This window comes from Macrosteles quadrilineatus, unplaced genomic scaffold (genome assembly GCF_028750875.1).
Source record: "Macrosteles quadrilineatus isolate MER2022 unplaced genomic scaffold, UCM_ALF_1.0 Scaffold_1__1_contigs__length_201487025, whole genome shotgun sequence".
Taxonomy (NCBI): domain Eukaryota; kingdom Metazoa; phylum Arthropoda; class Insecta; order Hemiptera; family Cicadellidae; genus Macrosteles; species Macrosteles quadrilineatus.
In genome coordinates, this window is record NW_026542594.1 from 144,959,297 (window position 1) to 144,985,509 (window position 26,213).

Consider the following 26,213-nt stretch of genomic DNA (forward strand, 5'->3'; position numbering starts at 1 on the left):
TTACAGGTAATACACAAGTACAGCAGTTTCAAATGCATTCATCGCAATAGACAACTTATTATTTCTATTATATTTCAATAGCTGCATTTCAATTTCAATTATATACATAATCAATAGCTACAAGGACCGTCCAAAACAAAACGCGAACACACGAGACTGCAACGAATCAAATTACGTGACCACATGATGATAAAACACTTACCAAAACAAAGATATGAGTAATTATGTTTACAACAGTTGTTTACAGACAGACATCGAGGCGAGGCGCCCAGATGCTTAGCGCCTACAAATAGTGCGCGATACCCTCCAAACATAGCTGCGTATTGCTCTGGCTCAAGGGACTTCTTTACTCTCGCGGACAGTAGGGGTAATACACCAACTTAGCACTTAGGAACATAGGCAACAAAAAAGGATAGTTAATTTTTAAAGAGACTTCCAATTATTTTAATTGCTGCCATCTTTAATTATGGTGGCTAACTTTAAAACTTTTTATAATGCACCCAGCTTGTCATCTAATTTTGCATTTTAAGCAAGCATGATGCAGTATGAGCCACATTTTCTGCATTACAATCTAAAAACTTCATAAAATACAAGTTCTCTGTAAAAAGATGTACAAAGTGGATTATAAGGTTTTCTTACAGTTAAAAAGTCAGTGTAAACAGAAATCAGCATTTGACAGCAGCACACTCTATCAGGGCTCGATTCAACTACAATAATATTTATTCTTAATGGATACAATTTTAAAATGGGAATGGAATGTTTACTAAAATCCATAGTCAATGACAAGTAACAAAGTGTAATCGATTCTAAACTTGTGGTCTCTGCACATACAATTTTACAACTCTAGACATACACGATCACCAAGTCTTATTTATAAAGTAGTTGCTGTTGCATTTAATTTAATTAGACAGTTGAGTGTTGAGACAAAAATGTATGTATTGTAGTAAATATAATATAGTGAATATAGTGAATATAATATAGTGTTTACATGCAGGTGCAGTATCTGTTCTCTGACAAGACGGGGACGTTGACAGAGAACGACATGCACTTCCGCAGATGTTCGGTGGACGGCAGCTTGTATTGTGAGAGAGAAGGCAGATTGATGGTGTTGCCACCTTCAGGATCCACCCTCTCTGCCACACCACTCCCCCACTGGCCTGTCAGTACCACATTACCAATGTAGTTCATTTCATATTGCTCAAAGTCACGTAATATTTGATCTAGTTTGTCATAATAATATCAAATTGAATTTTATACTACAGTACACTATTACTCAGTGGCAACACAACAGTTTGTATCCAGGATGATGGTACTATCCATGATACTATCTCATAACCTTGAAAATTATTAACCTATGCATCTCACATGTTCTTCCCCATTGTGAACTTCAAACTAAATATAAACCTTGTCACTGTACGAAGAGGAGCAATTTCTCTATTTTAAATTCACACTGTCACGGTGATGTTTTACGAAGAGAAGGGAGATTGGCCATGGTTATCGGTTAAAAGAGGAGGTTTTAATTCAGCTGACACATAAGTAGCGATCATTTTGTTATGACTTTTTGCAACCTTTCACTTGATTGCTGTGCAAATTGCTTTTATTGTGATTTGTGGTTCTTCATAGGACAATTTTGTGAATGGCAATCAATTATAAAATTGTTATGAATGACATTTTTCAAATATTGAGAGGCTGAATAGTTTGTGTACACAAGCATGTGCTCATGTATTTGCTAGCACTGTTGCTGTTTCAGCCAGAAGTGGAGCAGTTTCTGCTAGCCATGGCACTGTGTCACACTGTGCAGACTCTGGAGCAGACGACAGTTGACTGTCCGCAGTACCAGGCCTCTAGTCCTGATGAGAAGGCCCTTGTTGAGGCTGCCGCAAGGTATATCAACTCGTTAATAACAACCTACCCACAAACCTCTCTCTAGTGACTGATACATACATTGCACAGAATAAATACCCTGAAGCAAACCTGCAGACCAAGCCAATTTCAATTTGTCTGAAACAAGTTATAGTTTTCCCCTATTTAAGTAACATTAGATTGAACTAGTACTTAGGTTTGCTCCTACAGGGAGGGAATAAGTGTTTTTGATCAAATTTAATCGTATGTATAGGTAATAGGGATGGACGGGTCCCAAAATTTGCTATAAACCCAAACAATATCAAACATCTGGCAGGATTCTCAAAAGCAATTCCATATTCCACTTCCACCAGTGTTTTATTTCATCCACTGCTTCAATTCAAGTGTATGTTTTGGTTTACTAGCTTACTATGGATTGGATATTAAAAAAATTAAGTTACAGTATGTTGATTTTTATGGATACGTAAAAACATTTAAGTGCAGATACCATCCTTTCCTCAAAAAGCTTATCTCAATAAAACATTTTAAAGAAACAACTTTCAGTTTTTTAATTTCCTCTGTTATAACTTTCAGTTAAAACAACTAATGTTTTACCTAAATCATTAGCATTAGTTGAAAAGTGTTGGCTGAGTCATAATTTGTTTTAATTAAGATTATAGTTGAATGTTTGAGAACAAACCTAGGAAATTCCTAAAAAACAATGTTTCTAACGAAATCCAATAAATGAAATAAGAAGCAATTATTTTTCTAAGAATATTCTTTGTGCCTTCTGTTGAACAAAAATTTGCTTGAAACCGAAACTAAATCAATATTAGAACTTTAAAAAACGCTATAAACAAAGTTATATTTGCCACAATGTCGCAGGTGTGGAGTGGTCTACCTCGGCACCTCGGCTGGACTGATGTCTGTCTCTGTCAGAGGTCGAGTCAGGAATTACAAGAAACTACAAACCCTGGAGTTTACCTCAGGTTCGTCTTTTAAAGCATCTTGTCATAATTAGCCTAAAGTTTGTGACTTGCAATGTAGCCTGTTGTCTCTCAACGTTGATTAATTACCGGAAAATTTATTTCTTTAATTCAATCAATCAAATCTAAGGTTAATTGAAAATTTAAGTTTTATATTATAAATGTTTTAATCCACGTTCACACAGAAGTTTGTCGCAAACAAGGTTTTGACCATGAGTTGTCAACAAATATGTTAACCTCAAATGTTTAAACAATACTCTTTGATCTGTTGTCCACTTCTTGTGGAAAAAAAATTCCTGTTTTAAACCCCGAAACTGTTGATAAATTCAAAGTATTGTTATTTTGATTGCTGTAATCATTGGTTTTGTTTTAAACGTGTGTCTTAACTCGATTATAAACACGGCTTGCTATCGCACTATGAGTAATTTTCGCACTATATGAATAATTTTTTCTATGAACACTTGAACAGGTATATCAATTTATTATGAATGTACGCCCAAGAAAATAAATGGTTATAGACACAGTCACAGTCATATGTTGTAGTTTTTTTACGCACTAGTTATGGAAAATGGATAAGAATTATGCTTTGAATTATTTCAACCTATGTCCTCCAATAGCAACTGAAGGCTCAAATGTAATTTGAAGCAAGAAGAAAAACATTTATATTGTTTCAGCATGACCTTCCTCAAAATTTGAAGCAAAAAACATTTAGTAATAACTGACTTTGATATAGTGATGGTCTGATGGATTACTAATAGGTTGAGGTTGGGGGGGAATGCATTAGTTTCATAGGAAGGCGTAAAAAAAATAATAACTTACGTACTTTAAAAACTCATTGTTTTCATGGTGGAATAAGTGTGTTCAGTTACTTTGTTGAACAGTATATTCGTTTTTAGCTGAGTAATGAATCTTTGTCTTGCAGTTTTGTGTGATAGTTGTGTTTCAGATCGTAAGAGGATGTCAGTAGTAGTGTCGGACTCAGTGGATCAAGTGTGGCTCTACAGTAAAGGTGCCGAGACCTCTATGATGCCCCTCATGAAGACTGGTCCCATAAAGGAAACTATCAGACACTACACAGACTTTTCACTGGTACATTTCTTATTCAACTGATATAGGCTAACTTGATTTCAAAACTATAAATATGAGTTTTTCAATTTAGTTTTACTGTAGACATTATGATTATAATAATCCTAAGTTTGTCTGAACTTAATGACACTACTTATCATATTGGTTTTGGACGTTATTAGACTATTTGTTTGTCTTGGACATTGTGAGAAATTACCTTTTAAATTTCTTTAGTGTGCAAGTAAAATAGTTGAGCACTCTTGTGTATAATACTAATCAATTATTTCAATTGTGTATTTATCTATATGTATTCGTAAATGGTGACATTGACAGGTTTATTCTTTATTTTATATATAGAAATACCCCCGCCGCAGCAAACCTGCACACTAAGCAAATTTCCATTTGCCTGATTGGATTTACACCAAAACGTCTCCTTAAAAATATCACATTTTTTATTCCCTATTTAAATAGGCCTAGAATAAGTTTAACCCTAGATCTGGCGGTCATTTTATTCACCAGTGGCGGGTATATTTTGGCGCTTTTGTAGTGGTATCATATATTTTGCCACAGAACATTTATTTGTGAATATAAGTACACACATATATATATTTTCTATTTCAGTGATGAATTTAGAATATAATAATATAAATATATTCTTTTTCTAGCAATGCGTTTAGGCGTAGTAGCAAAAGGTTTGCAAATTTTTGGATTATGCAAATTAGAAATTTTAAAAGCAACCCACAAGAAAACCACAAAATAATTGTTTACACATTTTATCTAAATGTAAAGTTTGTGTAAAATATGATTCCCTACTAGTCCAGTCAATGAATGATCCAAAAGTAGGTGTAGAGTGCGTGAGCAGGTAACTAAGCGATTCCTTCAGAAACTTGTTCAGGGGGCTTAGGGTGTTAACATACCAAAAGTCCTGACTCCTAGGTGGTGAGCCAGGGGGTGGAGGGGGGGAAAAAGGGGGGGAAAGGTACGCATTTTGGGTTTTTTGATTATATCTCGAAAACTATCAACTTTTTGTATACTATAGTAAATTATAAAATTGAAGAAGATTAAATTTTCTACAAGAAAAGTATATAATGTGTTTATTTTGGTTCAACAGATTACGAGTTATAACTTATTTAATTGATATCTTATTAAAATACTCCTTCCATAAGAAATACATGTAAATTAGTATGCGAAATGGGGCGAATCCTATCCGCCCAAAGGAAATATAACTGATCTTCTGGAAATCTTGACCAAATTTCCAGTAATTTGACACTTAAATCATGGAATTTTGTCAAAAATTAAAGCGAGGGTGAGCGTTTAAAAATGGGATGATTTAAGGTTTTTTTTTATATTTCCAATAAAAAAACACCAAAACTCGACATTTTGTTACCTCGCCCTCGCCTTAATTTTGGATCAATTTTAATGATTAAAGTGTCAAATTACTGGAAATTTTGTCAATATTTACAGAATATCATTTATATTTCCTTTGGGCGGTTAGGATTCGCCCCATTTCGCATACTAATTTACATGTATTTCTTATGGAAGGAGTATTTTAATAAGATATCAATTAAATAAGTTATAACTCGTAATCTGTTGAACCAAAATAAACACATTATATACTTTTCTTGTAGAAAATTTAATCTTCTTCAATTTTATAATTTACTATAGTATACAAAAAGTTGATAGTTTTCAAGATATAATCAAAAAACCCAAAATGCGTACCGTTCTCCCCCCCCTTTTTCCCCCCTCCACCCCCTGGCTCACCACCTAGGAGTCAGGACTTTTGGTATGTTAACACCCTAAGCCCCCTGAACAAGTTTCTGAAAAATCGCTTAGTTACCTGCTCACGCACTCTACACCTCATTCCTTGACTGGACTATACGTAGAAATATCAATGTTTTTTAAATACTCATAAAAATAAAATTATAGAAAAATAAATTCTTCATACATATTTTCTTTTTTGAAAAACTACCAAATTTCTTTTTGTCACGTAGGAAATAATAGAATGCATAAAAAAAATGAAATGATACTGTACAATAATAAAAAGATCTTTCTGAAAATATATAGTTATATTTAGTTGAATTCTAAAATGTCGGAGAAATTTACGTCGGAATGTAAAATTTTGAAGATTTTTTTACAAAAACATAATATTTATGACATTTTTAAAAACAAATAAAATTTTTACAATCAACCTTATAGATTCACAGGGAATTGTAGGGAATTTATTGTAGTTTCAGAATATGTACTAATATTGTATACAATTTAATTGACAATCACCAAAAACAGCTGTTTTTGTAGTCAGGTGACCAAAACCATAGATAAAACATACTCCCTTAGTAGATTAGTCATCCTAATGGAACAGCTGAAGCCAATTTTATTGTTAGTTCTGTACATCCAACTATAAAAGGTTATGTTTTGTTTACAATTTGTTTCTTGTTATTGCAGTCATTTAAAACCTCGTTTAACCTAATAAAACAATATAATCATAAACAATAACTAGTCTCCTAGTTATATAACCAAATAGAAAAGCACAAATCATGAAAATAACCCTAAAATAATAGAAACTAAATGTTGTCTACACTAGCGATCAGTGTGGACGTACATGAACTAGACGCAAAAAACAAGCTTCAAAATTTACAATGGGATGAGGAGTCTACTTGTGTTGCTTAGTCTATGCCAAAACTTTCCACCGCCAAAATCTATTTTGAACTCTCTAGTTTTTCAAACTACCGTTTCTCGCTACATAATACCCACTCAATAATGTTTTATGCATGAAAATGAATCCTCAGAATCTCATCTTTCTAATGGTATAAGATTTATTGCGTTTTAAAACTGTTTTCATATTTTAATAATAGAAAAACCCGACCCATGTCATCTTGGTCTATAATCGACCAGCGCCACTGAGAACTCACGTTTTAGTGGTCGAAAATCGACCAGCGCCAGATAGAGGGTTAACGAGTACTTAGGTTTGCTGCATCACGGAAGGGTAAAATTTTTTTTGTAAAATGTTAATAGCTTAGTAAAAAATTAATGCATTTTCCAAATTTCATCAAAGTATGTTCATAAACAACCAAACTACAACAGTTTACTTCTCCATAAGAATAACATGGGAATTTTAGATTAACAGTTTTTTGAAAATTTCTCCGTAACCATTAGGCGCATAATAACGCTTAATTATACTAAATTAATTTTTTAAGCTCTACAAAACGGTTTGGAAAAAATTGCTAATTTTTTTTTTTTTTTTGGGCCATAAAACCCCCATAGTTCCCATAGTCTGATCATGCTGGTTCGCGAACTAATTTGAATTAATGTAGGTTTACAGGTTTATACCAAATTTAATCAAAATCGGATCATTTTTTCTTGAGTTATCGTGCTAACGGATATATATATATGAATTTGAACGGGTAGTGTTTTTGGCCTCTAGGGACCTCAAAACGAAAAAGTAAATCGGTCCCAGGTCCAGGTCTTACTAGGAGTACTACGGTAATAGCTTATTCCCTATATGGGAAATTCACTAAAAACATAACAGATTATTGCTTGAGATTTTAGTTTTCCTAATTCAAATATGTAGGGGGGGAAACGCCTTTTCGGCGGGCTTGGCGCTGATAAGGTAGGCTAAAGTCAGACAACCCGAACCCGGTCCTCCAAGGGTATGTGGGGGTTGAGCGTCGGGCCAACAACTCACCTCGGAAAACAACAAAGTTCAGAAACACCAACACAAAGCCTCGGAGAATGGACGGAATAAAAGGAATCGACACTGGCGATCAAAAATGACAATGAGATTAGGCACATGGAATACAAGAACATTAGTAGTACCCGGCGCAATCGACATTCTCTCAGAAGAACTTAGTATATATAAAATGGATTTGGTGGCACTACAAGAAACTCGTTGGCCGTTGGCAGGAAAGCTGAACACCAAAGACTATGTAATCTACTACAGTGGAAATGATGAAGGAAGGTACCAAAGAGGAGTAGGCTTTGCTGTAAGCAAAAAGATAGCAAGTGCTGTGATAAGTTTTGAAGCCCTAGGCGAGAGACTGTGCAATATTAGGTTTAAAGGTAGATTCAAGAATATATCAATAATGAGTGCCTACGCTCCTACAGAGGACACAGACGATGACGTCAAAGACGCTTTTTATGAGCTGTTAGAGGAGGAGTGGGGAAAGTTACCAGGATATGACACAAAATTACTGATGGGAGATTTTAACGCAAAGATAGGCAGAGAACAGATATGGAAGGAAGTTGCAGGACTAAATAGTTTACACACAGATAGCAATGATAATGGAGTAAGGCTACTAAGCCTAGCTACTGCTTGCAACCTGAAAGTTATGAGCACATATTTCCCGAGAAAAGACATCCACAAAATTACATGGATCTCACCAAATGGTCAGGTAAAAAATCAAATAGATCACATATTAATAGACTGTAGACATTCTAGTCATGTACAAAACGTACGTAGCATAAGAAAAGCAGAGTGTGGGTCAGACCACAGCCTAGTTCTAGTCAAATTATACCAAAGAATACAAATAGAGAAGAGGAAAGGAGTACCATCAGTAGAAAATATAGATATTGATAGACTTAGAGATAAAAGAATCCGGACCGAATTTAAGCTTAAATTGTCAAGCCGTTTCCAAGCCTTAGACACAGTGGAGCAAGAGGCAGAAGTGGAGGACTCAATAGAAAAGAGATGGGAAAATATAAAGAAGACCGTACGAGAATGTACTAAAGAAGTTTGTGGCAAAAAAGAAAGAAAAAACAATAAACCTTGGTTTGATGAAGAATGCAAAGAGGCAGTTTTAAAAAGAAGACAAGCAAAGGGAATTTGGCTAAGAAACAAACAAGATATAGATCGAGATAGCTACCAAGAGCAAAGCAAGGAAACAGTTAAACTATTAAGAAAGAAAAAACGAGAATGGATCAATAATATTCTGGAAAGAGCAGAACAAGATCGAACAGCAAACAACTCAAGAGAATTTTATCGTGCATTAAGATTTTTCAAAAAAGGATACACACCTTCACCTGTGGGGATCAAAAATAAAATGGGACAAGTTGTAATCCAAAAGGAAGACGGACTGAGAGTTTGGCGAGAATATTTTAAAGAGCTACTAAATGGTGATCTGCAGTAGGAAGAGGAAAAACAGGAAGATGTCTATCAGACCGTACACCCCTGGATTCCAGAACCACCCACACTAGAAATAGAAGAAGCAATCAAGAGCTTAAAAAATAATAAAGCCCCAGGAGAGGATGGTATAACTGCAGAGATTTTAAAAGCAGGTGGCTTTTGTCTAGCAGAAAGAATCCACAAACTAATACTCAAGGCCTGGAGAGAAGAAACAATACCCAAGGAATGGAAGGAAGCCCTAGTTGTACCAATTCACAAAAAAGGAGACAAAAAAGACTGCAATAACTACAGAGGCATATCTCTCCTAAATGTCACCTACAAAATACTTTCCAAAATAGTTCAGAGAAGACTAGAGGAATACTCAACAGATATTGTTGGAGAGCATCAAGCAGGATTCAGCAGAGGCAGATCAACGACGGATCAAATCTACATTCTTAAAGAGTCGATAGCAAAGTATTATGAATTCAACAAATCATTCTGTTGCCTCTTCATTGATTTTTCAAAGGCTTATGACTCCATAAATAGGAAGAAGTTGTGGATAAACATGGAGCATCTAGGTATACCAAGAAAACTTATAGAACTAGCAAAATTGAGTGTTTTAGGTTCTAAGTGCAAAGTTAGAGTAAATGGAGACGTATCGGAAGACTTTGAGGTGAACACGGGTGTGAGGCAGGGAGACGGGGTATCTCCATTGCTGTTCAATTTAGCCATAGAAACAGCTCTTCAGGAGATAAGAAAAACAGAAGTAGGGATTAAGATAGGAACAAACATAAACTTGCTAGCTTTTGCAGATGACATAGTATTAATTACACATAATATAGAAGAAATGAAAGATGTAACAAAAATGCTTATTGAACATACAAGAAAAATGGGGCTATACATAAATGAAGAGAAAACCAAGTTTATGACATGTGGAAGAAAACAAGATGATGACCAACCAAGATACCAAAATAACAACTACATTGAAATTGAAAAGTATAAATTTAAAAAAGTAACAAATTTCAAGTATTTGGGAGTCATCCTCACCAGTGATAATGATGAAGAGCTAGAAATTCAAAATAGATTAAACCTAGCACAAAAAAGTTTTTCGGCCTGTCACAAGTTACTGACTTCAAAAATAATATCCCACACCACCAAACTCAGGATTTATAAGACAATCATCAGACCAGTTCTCCTGTATGGTTCAGAAAATTGGATCTTAAGCAAGAAATCAGAAAGGAAAGCTATTGTATTTGAGAACAAGATTTTGAGGAAAGTGTACGGACCGATTTTTGAGGATGGAAAATGGAGATCGAGACATAATTGGGAACTTAGAGAATTATTTAAGGATCCGGATATTGTCGCTGAGGTACGGAGCAGAAGACTGAGATGGGCAGGGCATATTCTAAGAAAAGATGACAACTCCCTATCAAAGAACATCTTGAGGAATAACCCAGAAGGTAGAAGACCCCTTGGAAGACCGAAACTTAGATGGTTCGACCAAGTGGAGAAAGACCTGAGGAAGCTAGGGAGAAGGAAGGAAGATGCAAGAAGCAGAGACCTATGGAGGCAGTGTGTTGGGGAGGCCAAGTACCATCTAGGGTACCAGTGGCCACAGCAGTAAATAAGTAAGTAAGCAGTAATTCAAATATGTATTCCAAGAAGTGTACGAAGCTAAGTAGTGGCTATGTGTTCCAGAGAGGTCTTCGCACACTGGTGTTTGGCATGCGCAGACTGGATGGCGCAGAATACCAGAGCCTGGCACGCATTCTGCGTAACGCCCGCAGTGTGATAGACACTGAGCAGAGGGAGAGGTTACTGACCGAGGCCTTCGCTGGCCTGGAGCAGTGTCTACATCTACAGGGGGCAACAGCTGTGGAGGACAGACTTCAGGACAACGTACCAGAGACTTTAGAGCTGCTCAAGACTGCTGGCATCAAGGTATAGGCTTACACCCTGTGTAGTTTACTGTGAGGGGTCCACAAATGTAAAATGTTTTGATTGTTTCAGATAAATTAAAGATTAATAATAAGTTAAGTAAAAGTTGTTTAATTAGGTAAGTATTCAATCTCTTGTGAACACAAATCATGTGTCACTCTCATATCTATTTCTTCTGGGACATGGGTACTGCAGTGATTTGAGCAGGGCCTCTATGAAATTTGACATGTGATAATATTCTGTCTTGCTGTTTTGAAGTCCACCTGAAGAATTAGGTTCACCTACGTATAAGGAGAAATTTTGGTATTGGAGATCTACTTTTTCCTACATATTATATGTTTTACATCTCACCTGATCATATTCAACTCCCTATTCATTGTCGTGTAAAGCAAAGAATTTTTTCAGAGGAAGAAAATTTAATGTTATTTTTTTAAGAGTACCGGTATTTTGTATTAAAACAATATTTTTTTGCACAACACTCTTTGGTTTCTTGATGGTAAATGTTTTGTTGAAGGTGTGGGTGCTGACCGGGGACAAGGTAGAGACTGCTCTGAATGTTGCTTATTCTTGTGGCCACTTCAAGCTCGGCACCCAGGAGTTGGACCTCATAAACATCAGCAATGAAATTGATTGTGTCAGTGCTCTTAGAGATGTTGCGTGAGTGTTTAATATTAAAAGATTGTTTAGCAGTCTTTTACAGCCACTTTACACACATTGAGGCTTTAAACACTTAAGGACTTCCCTTTTGGTGCTATTTTCACAAGTGCCATTCTCTTTTAATACAGGAGAATCAATGCACGTACTACATGTATTTGAAAGAATTGATTTTGCTACGATTAATTTCCGTTACATTTTTATGTTATTTAAATATTATGCCATGAGTAACATAAATGAAATGACTATGGTAAATAATATTCAAGAGAAAAATATGATAAGATAAGGTTATAAGAAAACCGTGGCGGAAATAAAATTATATTATTTAGTGGACTCCCCCCAACTTTAAGGTTGTGGAAGAACACTCAGTCAGAAGACAAAAAGCTTTGGATGGACAAAGAAGCATAAAATAAAAGTCAGAAAAGTAACAAACTTATTTACTGTGAGGTAAATTTAATAATTCCAGCCACAACACACAACACAGAAAAATGTATAATGTATACACACTCTGCTAACTTCCTTCGATTCTAGTTAATGAGTAGGGTCACTATAGTTTATTGGATACACAGCACTGTCGTAAGGTGAAATGTTGCTATAGTTGAGGTTGGTTTACAGGGACCGCATGGCTAGAGAACCACTGGCTCAGTACGGCCTGGTACTGGACGGCCCCACAGTGATGGTAGCACTGACACATGCCCCGATGTTGCTACAACAAGTAGCCCTTGACTGCACCAGTGTGTTGGGCTGCAGACTCTCACCTAGACAGAAGGCTGAGGTTAGTCTTCTTCAACTACTGTAATGTGTTGTGGTGTTACTACAACATGGTTTGGGGCTGCATTCACTGATATACATTCTAATCTGCATGTCAACTGTGAAAGATTTCTTCTGATTTATTTTCCATCAAACTTTGAACTAAAAAAGACTCACATGAGCCAGAGCAATCATAAAATAATAGTAATTGACATATCACAGCTCTAACATAATGCAGCTTTTAGAAATGTAAGTGTCAATAAGGTCTCAAAGTAACGGCACTGCTGGCTCCACTACACAGAAAGTAGCATGCTACTATTTGAGCTAGGAACTTATCTAACAAGCAAAGCAGCTACTAGCATCTGTCCCTCCTCTATTGAGTATTAACACTACATTTTTCACGCTTTTAATATTACTAGTATACGTTTTTAGTCTCATTGATGTCTTTTGTACCAAACAGATTTGTATTCTATTTTACTTGGATCTGTTGCATAGAGTATAGTCCTCCAATTACAATCCGTGAACTCTTCCTGTTGATAACATGTAAGCTTTAAACTGGCCTGATTCACATGGTTTTGGAGGAAGGGTAATGGTTACTCTAGGGGAAATGTTCTACCACCTGCTCATGTGAACCAACACACAACTAATACAATGTTAAAATAACGTTCATGTTAATTATTTACTATTTGATGTCAAATTGATCAGCCTTGACACCTTTAATATGTTTACTATAGATAAAAATCTGATTATTATGTATGCCTAACACGGCTTACAAATGTCGCCCGGTAAAGTTTAATCTAATCGAGCGTTTATAACATTATTGCAAATATGTGTAAATAGCATGCTAAAACATTCTATGTTTATTTCTATGTGTGTGTGGTTCCTGTAAATAGTCGACAATCATCTCTCGATGTGAAAAAAAATTTACATACAAGAATGCTGCTGAAAATGAGCCGTGTTAGGTTTGAAAAATGTACAGCATGAATAATATCAACAACAATTGACACCTACTGGCTTACGTAAGTAGATTATTATCTATAATAAACATATTTACTATTTGTTAATATCAGATGGTGAGGATGGTGAAGAGGTCGCAAGGGAGACCCGTGGTGGCCGCAGTGGGTGATGGTGCCAACGACGTGTCCATGATACAAGAGGCCAACGTTGGATTTGGTGAGTACTCAGAATGTGATCATTATTTGGCATTTGTTAGTTAACTATGTACAGGGTGTACATAAAGTCCTGCACGGGGTTAATATGCCCTGAACGATAACAGCTATACCAATAAGATTTGCTACATTATTACATCAACATGACACCTTAAAATCTATTTTTTGTAAGAACTATCAGTTTTCTGTCATATCATGGGGTTGCAATGAGTCAGAAGGAAATTTTAAATGTAAGCATATGTCGATAATGCACATCAAATTAAAGGTCTTTATTAGTAGAATCCAATCCAGCAAATTTGAGCTAAAAAAAAAAACTGAGTCAAAAATGGCATTTAAAAAATATTTTTGGATGGCAGCCATTTTTTACTCAGTTTTTTTTTAGCTCAAATTTGCGGCATTGTATTCTACTAATAAACACCTTTACAGTAATTTGATGTGCATATTGACCTATGCTAACGTTATTTATTTTCTTATGACTTACGGGCCTGACTTCTACCTGAGGAGGTAGCGTATAGTAAGCATCGCAAATTCAAGACTCTTTGAACACCTTTCATTTTTGACTCCAATTTCTGTTTGAGTTCGGGTTTGCGGCATTGTTCATTACTAACAAAAGACCTTTAAATTGATGTGCATATCAACCTATGCTTACAATTAAGACTTCCTTCTGACTCCTTGCGGTACATCCCTATCATATGACAGAAAACTGGAAGTTCCTTCAAAAAGTAGATTTTTAGGCGTCATTTTGATCTACCAAATCTTATTGATTTATCTGTTATCGTTCAGTGTAGTTATAAAACACTTACCTAATTTGAAAATTTATCAATGTTTAAAATTTTTCTAAAGGAGTTGTGAGTTAAGGTCGCATAGTAAAACTCTACTATGTAGTAAGAAAAATGTCTGGAACTGTAATAAAGCCTTGGTTATGGATAATAACAACAAATACGTTTTAGTCTAATTGAGTTTTCTCAACAGGTATCATTGGAAAAGAAGGTCGCCAGGCAGTGCGGTGCTCTGACTTTGCCTTTGCCAAGTTCCACTGTCTCAGTCGAGCCATGCTTGTCCACGGCCAATGGTACTACTTGCGAGCAGCTACAATGGTGCAATACTTTTTCTATAAGAACATTGTCTTCATTACTCCACAAGTAAGGCAACATCAATAATAAACGCTAATTTTATTTTTGTATTTGCATTTTTTAGGAAATACATTATGTATAGTATTCATAATGTACAGAGTAGAATTGTGTTGTCTTATTTTGGTTTGGACACCCAATTATTTATCTAAAAACAAAATAAACTCACATTATTAGAATATACAAAAATCAATGAATGAGAATTTTTAGAATGGAAATAACTTAATTGGGAAAAGTTTTAATGATTATGATTTTGAGGTTTAAAATCTGTTGGTAATGAGTGCCTTGCTGAGAACTCAAAATCTGAAGTTATTAGATTATGATACTTTTTCCTTAGTACCAGTTCAGTGTTCTGTTTTATTTTTACTTAAAGTATTTTTTTTTAAGTTTAAATTTAAGTTAGTAAACACAAAATAAATAAAAAAAGGTTTGTTCCTGAATACAAAGGTCAGCACTTAGAATGTGGATTACAGTAAACCCTCTCTTATCCGGATCTCCCATATCCGGACCCTCCGATATCCGGGCGCGATTTTGAAAAATGCAAAAATTAAAAAAACACTCTAGGGCGAATGTTTGTTGACCGAGCAGTCGCTGTTTGTAGGCCGGTTAGAAATAACAATTCCTGTATGGTTGCAGTTGTACTTCTCTCTACTGAATGGCTTGTCGCCGCAGCCACTCTACCTCAGTGTGTTCCTCGTCTTGTACAACACAATCTTCACAGCCGCTCCCATCAACATTTACGCACTGCTGGAGCAAAACTACCCGTCCTCCATGCTGCTCTCCGCACCTCACCTGTACAAGCGACAGAGAGGCAACCGTCTCATGTCGTGGCCTCAGTTTGCTCAGTGGATGGTTGTGGGAGTGTGGCATTCGGTTGTTGTGTACTTTGTGCCGGCTCTGCTGGTAACAACCAACCCTGTGATACTCGCAGACAACACTACCATGGACCTGGTGGCCTTTGGCACCACTGTGCTCCACAACATAGTACTTGTTGTCAATCTCAAGGTACACACACAAATAATTATGTTAAAAGTATTGTATGGTTGCAATAAACAAATGTCTAAACTTAGTAAAGCCAGAGAATCAGTTTAAAAAGGTCACCTTTTTAACCAACCACGATTTTAAACTGAATAAATGGAGAGAACCATTATTGTATTTAATGTTTTGGATTTTTTTATTTTTTTTTATCTGTTTGAATCTCAATTTAAGTCATTTCCTTATTAGTCTAGGCATATTAGGAAAGTTAGCAGAAAGTTTAGGTACAGTCCTAATCTTTACTTTTCTTTATGTTTTTTGGGTCGCTGAACACGAATATGAGGTTTGCTGACAGATATTTTGCCCGGAACATTGGTTATTTTGTGAAAAACCTTAAAATTTGGGCACTTTTTTTGGTTTTTCGGGCAAATCTCGGTAAGTATGGGTTTTTGAGAAAATACTGCTTTGTAAAGTTAAAGATGACAAAATTTACTACAAGTTTCCTATATAATGTTTGTTTCTACGACGAACCGTTTCGCCACTAGAGCACACTAAAAAAGGCCAGAACTACAAAAAACTAAAAACATTGCTAAATGCTGCCGTTTTACATTACGTTTCCATGGAAACAACCCATGTTACGATAATTTTAACTATTTATGCATGATAACAAACTGAAACACACTTAAAAATACCCCCGCCGCAGCAAACCTGCAGACTAAGCGAATTTACATTTCCCTGATTGGATTTACACTAAAATGTCTCCTTAGAAATATCACATTTATTCCCTATTTAAATAAATGTTTAACGAGATTTGCTGCAACAGGGAGGGTAAAATAGTTATTTGTGCAACTAGTGAGAAAAGTGAGCAATTGACTCACTCGAGAGAAATCCTTACTCACGAGCCGTAGGCGAGTGAGGAATGGTTTCTCGAGTGAGGCAATTGTACCATAGACTAATCAACACAAGTAGACTCCTCATCCCATTGTACATTTTGAAGCTTGTTTTTTGTGTCTAGTTCATGTACGTCCACACAGATCGCTAGTTTAGACAAAATTTTGTTTCTATTATTTTAGGGTTATTTTCATAATTTGTGCTTTACTATTTGATTATATGACTAGAAGACCAGTTATTGTTTATGATTATGCAGTTTTATTTGGTTAAATGATGTTTTAAATGACTGAAATATCAAGAAACAAATTGTAAACAAAACATAACCTCTACAGTTGGACGTACAGAACTAACAATAAAATTGGCTTCAGCTGTTCCATAAGGATGACAAATCTACTAAGGGAGTATGTTTTATCTATGATTGTACTTTGAACTCGAGTTGCACATTATACTTTTCCTACAGTTACCATAAAACAAATAAATTGGTCTTATGTTTCTTCAAACATAACCTATTTTTACACAGAAGTGAACTTTTAATATAACATTTAATGTGAAGTGACAAATACAACAGTACAACAGCTGACCAGCTGATTTACAGCCAGTGCTGCCAACGTACTTCGCGCGCATACGACGTTGCCTGCATGTTACGCGCTCACTATTTCGTGCCTTCACGTTGCAAATCTGGAGTGAGACAAAGTAATTAGAGTGAGACAATGTTAACATTGTCTCACTGATGAGCGAATTGGCCACTTTGCTTTCTCAAATCAGTGAGAGAACATGTACATTGTTAGGTAACTGTAGGAAAAGGTGTTTTTTTTTTTAAAAAAGGAAATAATTTAGTATGAAATGAATGCATTTTCCAAATTTGATCAAAATATGTTCATAAACATAAACAAGCAAACTACAACAGTTTACTTAGTATCCATAAGAATAACATGGGCATTTTAAATTTACAGATTTTTGGAATTTTGTCCGTAACCTTTAGGCGCATAACAACGCTTAAATATACTAAACTATTTGTTTGTTTAAGCTCTACAAAATGGTATGGAAAGAAATCGCTAAATTTTAAGTTTATATGGTCAAAAATAGGAAAAACCAATTTTTACCCCATAAACCCCTCCATAAATCCCTGTTCCCATAGTCCGATCATGCTGGGCAAAACCAAAAATGAAAATAAACCCTAATCGTTTTACAAAGGTTTTACATTGGGTTTCCATGGAAACAACCCATGTTACGATAATTTGAACTATTTATTCATGATAATGAACTGAAACACACTTGATAAATCTATGCCAAGATGTATGACTGACTGCTGGAACATTTCCCGTTCCCACAAAACACCCATTTATTTTCTCAGCACAGAGATGTGTCTGGCCATAGGGTTGACTGCTATAGTGGTTGAGAAAAAAGGATGAAATACATTAAAAGAGTTGTAGATAACTTTTAACTTTGATAAGGTCAAACTCAGCCGAGCAGACCGTGTCCAGCCACTTGCCATAGTAAATAACGCGATGAAAGTAGAGAATTCTTACCCGTAAACCCCAACACATTGTTTCAACGTATCAGCAACGCTAAGAATTCTGATGAAGAACTAAAACACTTCTTGTCCTTCTGACAGAGAAAATTCCAAACTGTAAATTTAAAATGCCCATGTTATTCTTATGGAGACTAATAAACTGTTGTAGTTTGCTTGTTTATGAACATATTTTGATCAAATTTGGAAAATGCATTCATTTCATACTAAATTATTACATTTTACTAAAAACACCTTTTTACCCTCCCTGTTGCAGCAAACCTAAGTACTCGTTAAACTTTTATTTAAATAGGGAATAAATGTGATATTTCTAAGGAGACATTTTAGTGTAAATCCAATCAGGGATATGGAAATTCGCTTAGTCTGCAGGTTTGCTGCTTCGGGGATACTTTTAAGTGTGTTTCAGTTTGTTATCAAGAATAAATAGTTAAAATTATCGTAATATGGGTTGTTTCCATGGAAACGTAATGTAAAACGGCAGCATTTAGCAATGTTTTTAATTTTTTGTAGTTCTGGCCTTTTTTAGTGTGCTCTAGTGGCGAAACGGTTTGTCGTAGAAACAAACATTATATAGGAAACTTGTAGTAAATTTTGTCATCTTTAACTTTACGAAGCAGGATTTTCTCAAAAACCCATACTTACCGAGATTTGCCCGAAAAACCAAAAAAAGTGCCCAAATTTTAAGGTTTTTCACAAAATAACCAATGTTCCGGGCAAAATATCTGTCAGCAAACCTCATATTCGTGTTCAGCGACCCAAAAAACATAAAGAAAAGTGATGATTAGGACTGTACCTAAACTTTCCGCTAACTGCCACTTATATTCCTAATATGCCTAGCCTATATCCATAAAATTTAATTATGTATCTCTTGCTGTAACATTGCCAATTCAAAATGTTATTCAATTAAAAATTTAGTTTCTTAAAAAGAGTGGTTCTGTAATTTTAGTTGTCTCCTTTGGTCACTTATGTCTTAGACTCCTTTTAACCCAACAAATGAAGACTAAAATGTTGTAAGGGAATGTTTTTGTTTCAGTTGTGGATCCATAGCACATTCTGGACATCCCTTTTCCTCATCTCCGTAGTTTCGTCTATAGCCACTTTTATGGTTTTTTGTTGTGTTTACAACAGTTTTGTGATGTGAGTAGTCAATATTTCTTGTAATATTGAGATATATTATGTAAGGATAGGCCTATCTACCTACAGCGTATTCATCCCTTAAAAAAACCTTTGCATCATCACAGTAAATTAAATAACTGCTATAACGAATATGAGAGGGATGCTATGTATATTGGGGAGATAAGAGGAAGTTATAAAATAATTTAATATAAGAATTATCTGTGTAATACTTAATATAAATAAATGAGGAGTGGTCTCATCATGGACTCAGTAATAGATTTTGCTCTAGGACAAGGGTTCTGTTTTTGGGTCTTTTATGTGTATTATAATTAGAGACTTGCTTCAGTTTGAGTTTCCTCCCAAAAGTCACACAACTGGTCTGGGACATGCCCTGGGACTTCCACAGAGCTAGGCCCACCCTCTTTTTGGCACTTAGCAATTTAGTATTTACTACTATGTAATGTAGCTGCACGCAAAACTTACTGCCTGTTGAACTGAAGATCAAGTCGTACTAGCAAGAATTAATTTTCTATCAGTTGGCATACCTTTCCATTCTACAGATTTGTTAGTGGTTCCCATAACCATATGAAGGCCATTCTATAGGAATGTTCACAGGGTTTTTAGACTTCATGCAGCCTAAAAAGTTCATACTCTTTGCTTAGAATAATGCAAACACTTTTTATAAACCAACTGAATATAGAATGAGGTTAGAAGGCAAATATGAAACTTGGTACGGTAAATGATCCATCCCTTTACGCTTGACTCATCAAACTCTGCCTTTTGTTTCAGGGTAACTAATTCTTTGCAGTCTCTCTACTATGTGTACTTTCGACTACTTAGTTCATACAATTTCTGGTTTATATCACTACTGACAGTTACATCCAGTTTAATACCAGATGTTTTAATCAAAGTATTCCAGAATCAGGTAATTATCGAATTAATTTATTCTAAAATGATAGCATAATGTCAATATTGAATTCACAGCAAGGAATAGTGTACTTGTGTTGGTTAGTCTATGGTAGAACTCGAGATTAAACCTCTCGTTAACAAAGTTACTACAAAAAGTATTGCATTTTTAAAATCTTAACAACAAATACAGCTGTTATCCATTATTTTTTTATTGTATGATTACCAAAACGAAAAACTTGGGGCGCATGCAATAGATCATAATAGTTCAATAGGTGAAGTTGATTGTAAATCAGCATGCGCCCCACGTTTTTTTGTTTTAAATCTTACAAGTATTTATTATCTCAACATTTTATAAATTATTTTATACTTTTTAGTGCGTTTAAAAACGTGGCATTTTTAAAAAGTATTTTTATTTATAAATTATTGAGATTATGGTCTTAGTTAGTACATGCAATGGGCTTAAAATAAAGTTTTAAAAAGCCCTCATAACTTTATGATGGATCAAGATTTTTAAAAACGGTTTGTGGCATTGTAATCAGGGTAAAAATCTAGTTCAAAATAATGGGTCACAACCTCACCTTTACTTTTGAAAAAAATATTTTCCATCCAATATGGCGGATCCAAGATGGCGGCCGGAAATGACCACCTTGTCAAAATGAAGTACTTACTACCCAACAATGTTTGGAAGTGGTCTGGGATTGATATTTGAAAAAATGTAGAAAAAAGTTGGGGGGGGGACAATTAAAACTCACCCTGTATAACTAGGAGACCAGTAGAAATCTCTTTCTTCTAATGTTTTGTGTATATAATGTAAAGTTTTGTGTTTCCTTTGCCAGTTTGGACTCTTTGCCATTTAGGTAAGCCTATCCTCTCAAAAATTCCTAAAAACCTAGGCCCTTGTGCTCTATGTTACACCCTCAACTAGGAGACCAGTTATTGTTTGTGATTAGATCATTTTAGCCCAAAGTACCCATGAACTTTTGAGAAAACTACAAGTAACACCCCCATAAACCATATACTTAAATTGTTCGTCATGACGAGAAACCTTGCGCAAAAACTATCCATTATTTCATAAATTGCCCTTTAAGGTCGTAATTCCTTTCTAAAAATCACAGACACCAGATCTAGTGGGATTGAACCCTTGATTTACAGAGTTGTCTCCTAGCCAAGGTACGGCTCGAAGATTAATCAGACTTATGGTCAATCACACTAACGAAACTGGTGAGCAAAGCCAAGCTTAGTAGCTCTAAACTTTATTAGGTTGCAGCACATGTCAGATATAGTTGTATTTTTCTTAAGTTGCACTGTCACTTATACATTGTAAGTGGATGTTTGGTTATGTTACTCTTGTGTCCAATATATTGGCTTTTGGAGCACAGACGGTTAATTTATAACTCTGAGAGAATTTAAATAGAAACACTGGGTCTTTAAAGATTCACTAATCCTGTTTTTTTGGTTTTTTTAGAAATTTGGAAGACCTCAGATTCCTTCCTGGTTACCGAGTCGTAGGAGGGGAGTTTTTGTGCTGCCGACTCTAGAATCCAAGTCCTGAAATTTTTGATTTCACACATTTTGTCACAAAAGTTGTGTTTATTACACTACGTGTAAATCATGTTCTTAGATTTGTGTCTAAAATAGGTATTAGCAATTTGTAACTATTGTATTTTGTAAACCAAACATTACCTCTCTCATGTGATATTTTTATAAGTTTGATTTTTAACTAAGGGTAGTCTATAGGAACATCAATAAAACTGTGATAGTCAAACACATAATTTTTCAGACTCATTGATTTCCACCTGTTCTCTGATGAACACATCTATAACTTTATTTATGTACTAGCTGTAACCCGCGGGCTTTGCCCCGTTTAACTTCTTAATTTTCAAGATGATCTCGTTCGCATGGCTCAATCACGTTTTTCGTATCTAGTTCATTTCCGGTGACACTGATCGCTAGTGTCAACGAAATTTTGTTTCTATTATTTTAGGGTTAATTTCATAATTTGTGCTTTACTGTTTGGTTATATATTTAGGGGGCGGGTTATATGTTATGATTAGATCGTTTTATTTTGCCAAACGAGGTTTTAAATGACTGACAAGTACACAAATTGTAAATAAAACACAACCCCTACAGTGCACCGGACAGAACTAACAAATGAAATTGGCTTAAGCTGTTCCATAAGAATTAGAAATCTACTAAGGAAGTAAGTTTTATCCATGGCATTAATTAGGTAGATAAGGTGCCTGATCTACTTAATTCGATAATCTAGATCATTAGATGAAGAGAGATATAATACAGAAACGAGACAACTAGGCCTAAATATTTATGTAAACTTTTAGAACAAAATTGAACATAATTCTTTTCTCCAACATTACCTTAGATTTGCAGGTTGGCACAGCTCTATATGATAAATTACTAATTGAAACTAAACAAAAGTCAGACAACAACCTTGGTCACAAACAAGCCAGATGGAAAGTATGTAGGTCTTTAGCATTGTTATATAATAAGAAAAAATTTAGTTTTGGCAGAAACTTGTAATATAATGTCTTCAATGTTCAGTATCGAGCTGATTTCAATATTTGAGTTATGTAGATAATCTGGTATTCATGGCCAAGTACATTGACTCTGACTTCTATATCGATGGCCCTAACACAGTTCCATCCCGATCCCTTCATTTCATTTGTTTCCCTTTCCAAAGGTCGATTTTCAAACAATTCTTTGACACATTCCCTCTAAATCTTTTGATTGGAAAAGGACATTATTTTTAGTTTTGGATGCCTGATATTAAATTATCTCAAATATTTTGCATGGGTCTGCTTACCTTAGTCTGGCCAGGAATGAGGCACTCCAGGAGTGACACAGCATGTTAGTCAGTTAGACTGTAGGTTACGAGCTGACCTCTCAATGCTGTCACAATCTCCACCCCAACACCACTTAAATGGTCCTTGGAGCCAAGTCATCGGGAATCTCGGTTGGATCAGTGGTGGTCTCAACTGTCGATAGTCGTTGATGAATGATGATGGTCAAGTTGGAAAAGGCCAGAGTACACTGGCTCCTGGCTGGACAACATGACATCGTCTTTGGAGTTAAAACCAATGTCAGTCAAGATTGTTCCCCTGGACGATTGAACGTTCAAACCCATCACATACGAGGCCTGAAACATGAAAAACTCAGTCTTCTAGATAGATTAATAATGTGAATCGACACAAATTTAAAGGAGTTTAAAATGTGAACTTGTTTTAAAAGAATGTCTTTATGATAGACATTTTAATGTGCAAATACTAACTGTTATCTAGCATGTGCAGAATAATTGATTACTCATAAGATGTGCTTGTTTATAAATGTAAAGACAGTCTTTATTCACAGCCTTCATATTCATTCTTAGTCATTCCAAGCACTTTTTTCTTTCACAATTTCAAAATTTAAAAAAAAACCTTTGTTAGTGTTTTAATAACCTGATGAATATTATTTGAAAAATACCCTGGCGTTGAATGTTTTGGTTTAAGGGTAGGGTAAGTTACTTTTACAAAATCGTCAAATTTCAATAGCTATGTCTACAACCGTGTGTTTTCAATTTCAACTTTGAATTCCGCATTCAATTCAATATGTATCAAAGCATGCGCTTTGAGGCATGCCTGTTTAGCTGTTCACACTCACGCCTCACTTTTCAGATAGGTACCTTTTCCTAGTTGGATGAAGACGACACTATTATGATAGGAGGAATTGGTACTGCATGTGCACATTTAGAAGGGTAAGAAATAAAGGCGTACAATGTGCTGTGGTAGGAGTATGCAACTATAAAACTCGTAATTTTCTTATTTTATTTTATTTTAATTAATTTTACTCATTTTTTAAAATGTATTACTCTGTACATCCCACAAACATACATGAGAGTGATAATCTTTTATGAGTTCTGAGGTTTCTTAGTTATTCATCTTGCTTCAAAAAACTATAACACGGATGACTTGTCAAAAATGTAAAGCAGTTGCAAGTTGAAACCCACAGAAATCCAAGGCTGGTGGATCGTCTTGCGCTAAGCTGTGTACTATATAATGAAGCTCCTTCCGACTCCTTTTGGGCATGCCTTGACGCATGTGTTACTTGCGTCCATCTGCATCAAGGCATGTGCTTGGCCCACACAAAAACGCAGGAGTGTGGACATACCTATTTACATTAAATTCATTTTACACATGTTTTGAGCAGGCATAAAATATACACAGAAACAGCTACGGTATACTTTTTTTAACTAGTAAGCCATCCAATCAAAATTTACTTCAAAGTACTTAAATACGTTTGAACTGTCGCTAAACAGCAGGAATATAGTGAACTCACATTTTTACTTTGGTTTTTTAAAACAATTATTTTATTGCTTCACAGATACTTTTACGATATTTTAAAATCATTTTTCATTCTTTAATCTAGTGAATCTTACAAATGCCTGAGCATGCGCAGAAAAAAACTATTTTTTATCTAAGCTAAAGTTAAAGTTCTAAGAGCCATCCAGTAACTTAATACTTGTGTTTTAACTGACTTTAGTACAGTAGTTAAACCATTATCTTAACTAACACAGTGGTAAAACAATGACAAACATCTTCAGTACAGTAAGCGATATGATCTTACATAATAAATTCCTGTGTATAATTGAGCCCGGAGGTTGGCGAACCTGTTCAATCGCCACCTGGTCTGGTCCGGTCCGTTACCGTCGACCTACGACCTCCCGCTCCCGCCACTCACCACCGTTACTCTACTCCACAGCCACTCCAAGGCCACCAACTAGTTCAGTTTTATTTAGGTGCCATTTGCAAAGCTCATAATAATAGTTTTTAAGACAAATATAAATTATTCTTTGTTTTGTAAGTACTGTAAATTTAGATTTCAGTAAGAGTGTATTGAACCCTAATTTCTCGATTAAAAACCGATTGTAGGCATACCGTGTGGTGTAATTTAAATCGGGAAGTCCTAAAACCAATTAATAGCACAGACAAGGGTATAAGTAATCCAGTGTCTGGGATAAGATTAAATTGTAAATTTGTTATAACATTAACAAACAGTTCACGGTCATATAGATGATCAGCTCAATTTCAATACAGTATGTATAAATAATTACAGTTGCCGTAATACTAAAGAAAAAGTGTTGTACAGTAGTAGTAAACTTAGGTACCTACCAGTAAATTAAGTTGTTACTGCTAAAGGCATTTGGGTCTAGGACCAATTCTATCGTCAATATTCAAGGATACAATTTGTCCTTGGCGTAACATACTATTCTCTTCTTGCCGGACGACACTGAAATGGAAGTGACAAGAGATTTACGACTTGAGCACGAGGAATATAGACAAAAACAGGGCCATTCGATAGCGGCAACTCACGGGCTGTTGTAAAGTAAATTTTGTTTCGCTAAAATGGTAAGATGATACTCTTTATACAAATTTAGAATTTATTTATTGAAAATGCTTGTAGCGCCTAGGACACACACTCGCACAAGTAGAGTGGTAGTGGTAGTGTTTAGGGTGACAGGCGGGAGAGCCGAATGAAATCATATCTTAATTCAAATGCCTCAGTCTGGCCACAGAAAACGTACTACCATAACCCAGAATGCCAACCGCATGGTAAAAAGCATTAAGCGGTTTGAGAGAGCTTTGCCTGTCAATCCGTAGGCAGCGCCACCAGCGTTGCCATGCAATAGCATAGCAACGCTGGTGGCGCTGCCTACGGATTGACAGGCAAAGCTCTCTCAAACCGCTTAATGCTTTTTACCATGCGGTTGGCATTCTGGGTTATAGTAGTACGTTTTCTGTGGTCTGGCTGACATATACATGTAAAATATATACAGGACTATGTGTGTCAGCTACTTATGCATGCACGACATGCTATAAAACTAAAATACACGTTAGAATTAGTAATTACTAGGTAACCGCCCGTGCTCCGCCACGGGAATATTTACAGAAATAAAAGATATCATAATTAACAAATACTGTTTATCTTTGTCAAACCAATATATTAGTTTAACCAAATGAATGTGTTAAATTAATTCGAATTACATTTAAAAAATAAATAGTATATGAATTGCGCAATGCTGATAATCTAATAAGCTACTTATGCTATGGATATAATTTGTTCATATATTTTCCTACATTCGTTGTTTTCTTGTTCATTACATCCGTA

At 35.4% G+C, this 26,213-nt stretch overlaps 1 protein-coding gene across 1 annotated transcript in view; it reads left to right on the plus strand.

Annotated features, from left to right (window-relative positions):
* LOC128986442 (phospholipid-transporting ATPase IF-like) overlaps window positions 1-21,826 on the plus strand; it is a 30,593-nt gene extending 8,767 nt beyond the window's left edge. Inside the window, exons 12-24 of the mRNA XM_054406820.1 lie at window positions 995-1,159; window positions 1,751-1,884; window positions 2,728-2,831; window positions 3,775-3,917; window positions 10,690-10,932; window positions 11,444-11,586; window positions 12,199-12,358; window positions 13,404-13,506; window positions 14,475-14,644; window positions 15,269-15,637; window positions 19,063-19,166; window positions 19,935-20,070; window positions 21,520-21,826. Of these exons, the coding sequence (XP_054262795.1) occupies window positions 995-1,159; window positions 1,751-1,884; window positions 2,728-2,831; window positions 3,775-3,917; window positions 10,690-10,932; window positions 11,444-11,586; window positions 12,199-12,358; window positions 13,404-13,506; window positions 14,475-14,644; window positions 15,269-15,637; window positions 19,063-19,166; window positions 19,935-20,070; window positions 21,520-21,606 (2,061 nt within the window). The 3' untranslated portion in view covers window positions 21,607-21,826. The remainder of the gene's footprint in view (window positions 1-994; window positions 1,160-1,750; window positions 1,885-2,727; window positions 2,832-3,774; window positions 3,918-10,689; window positions 10,933-11,443; window positions 11,587-12,198; window positions 12,359-13,403; window positions 13,507-14,474; window positions 14,645-15,268; window positions 15,638-19,062; window positions 19,167-19,934; window positions 20,071-21,519) is intronic.
* Window positions 21,827-26,213: the final 4,387 nt, after the last annotated feature.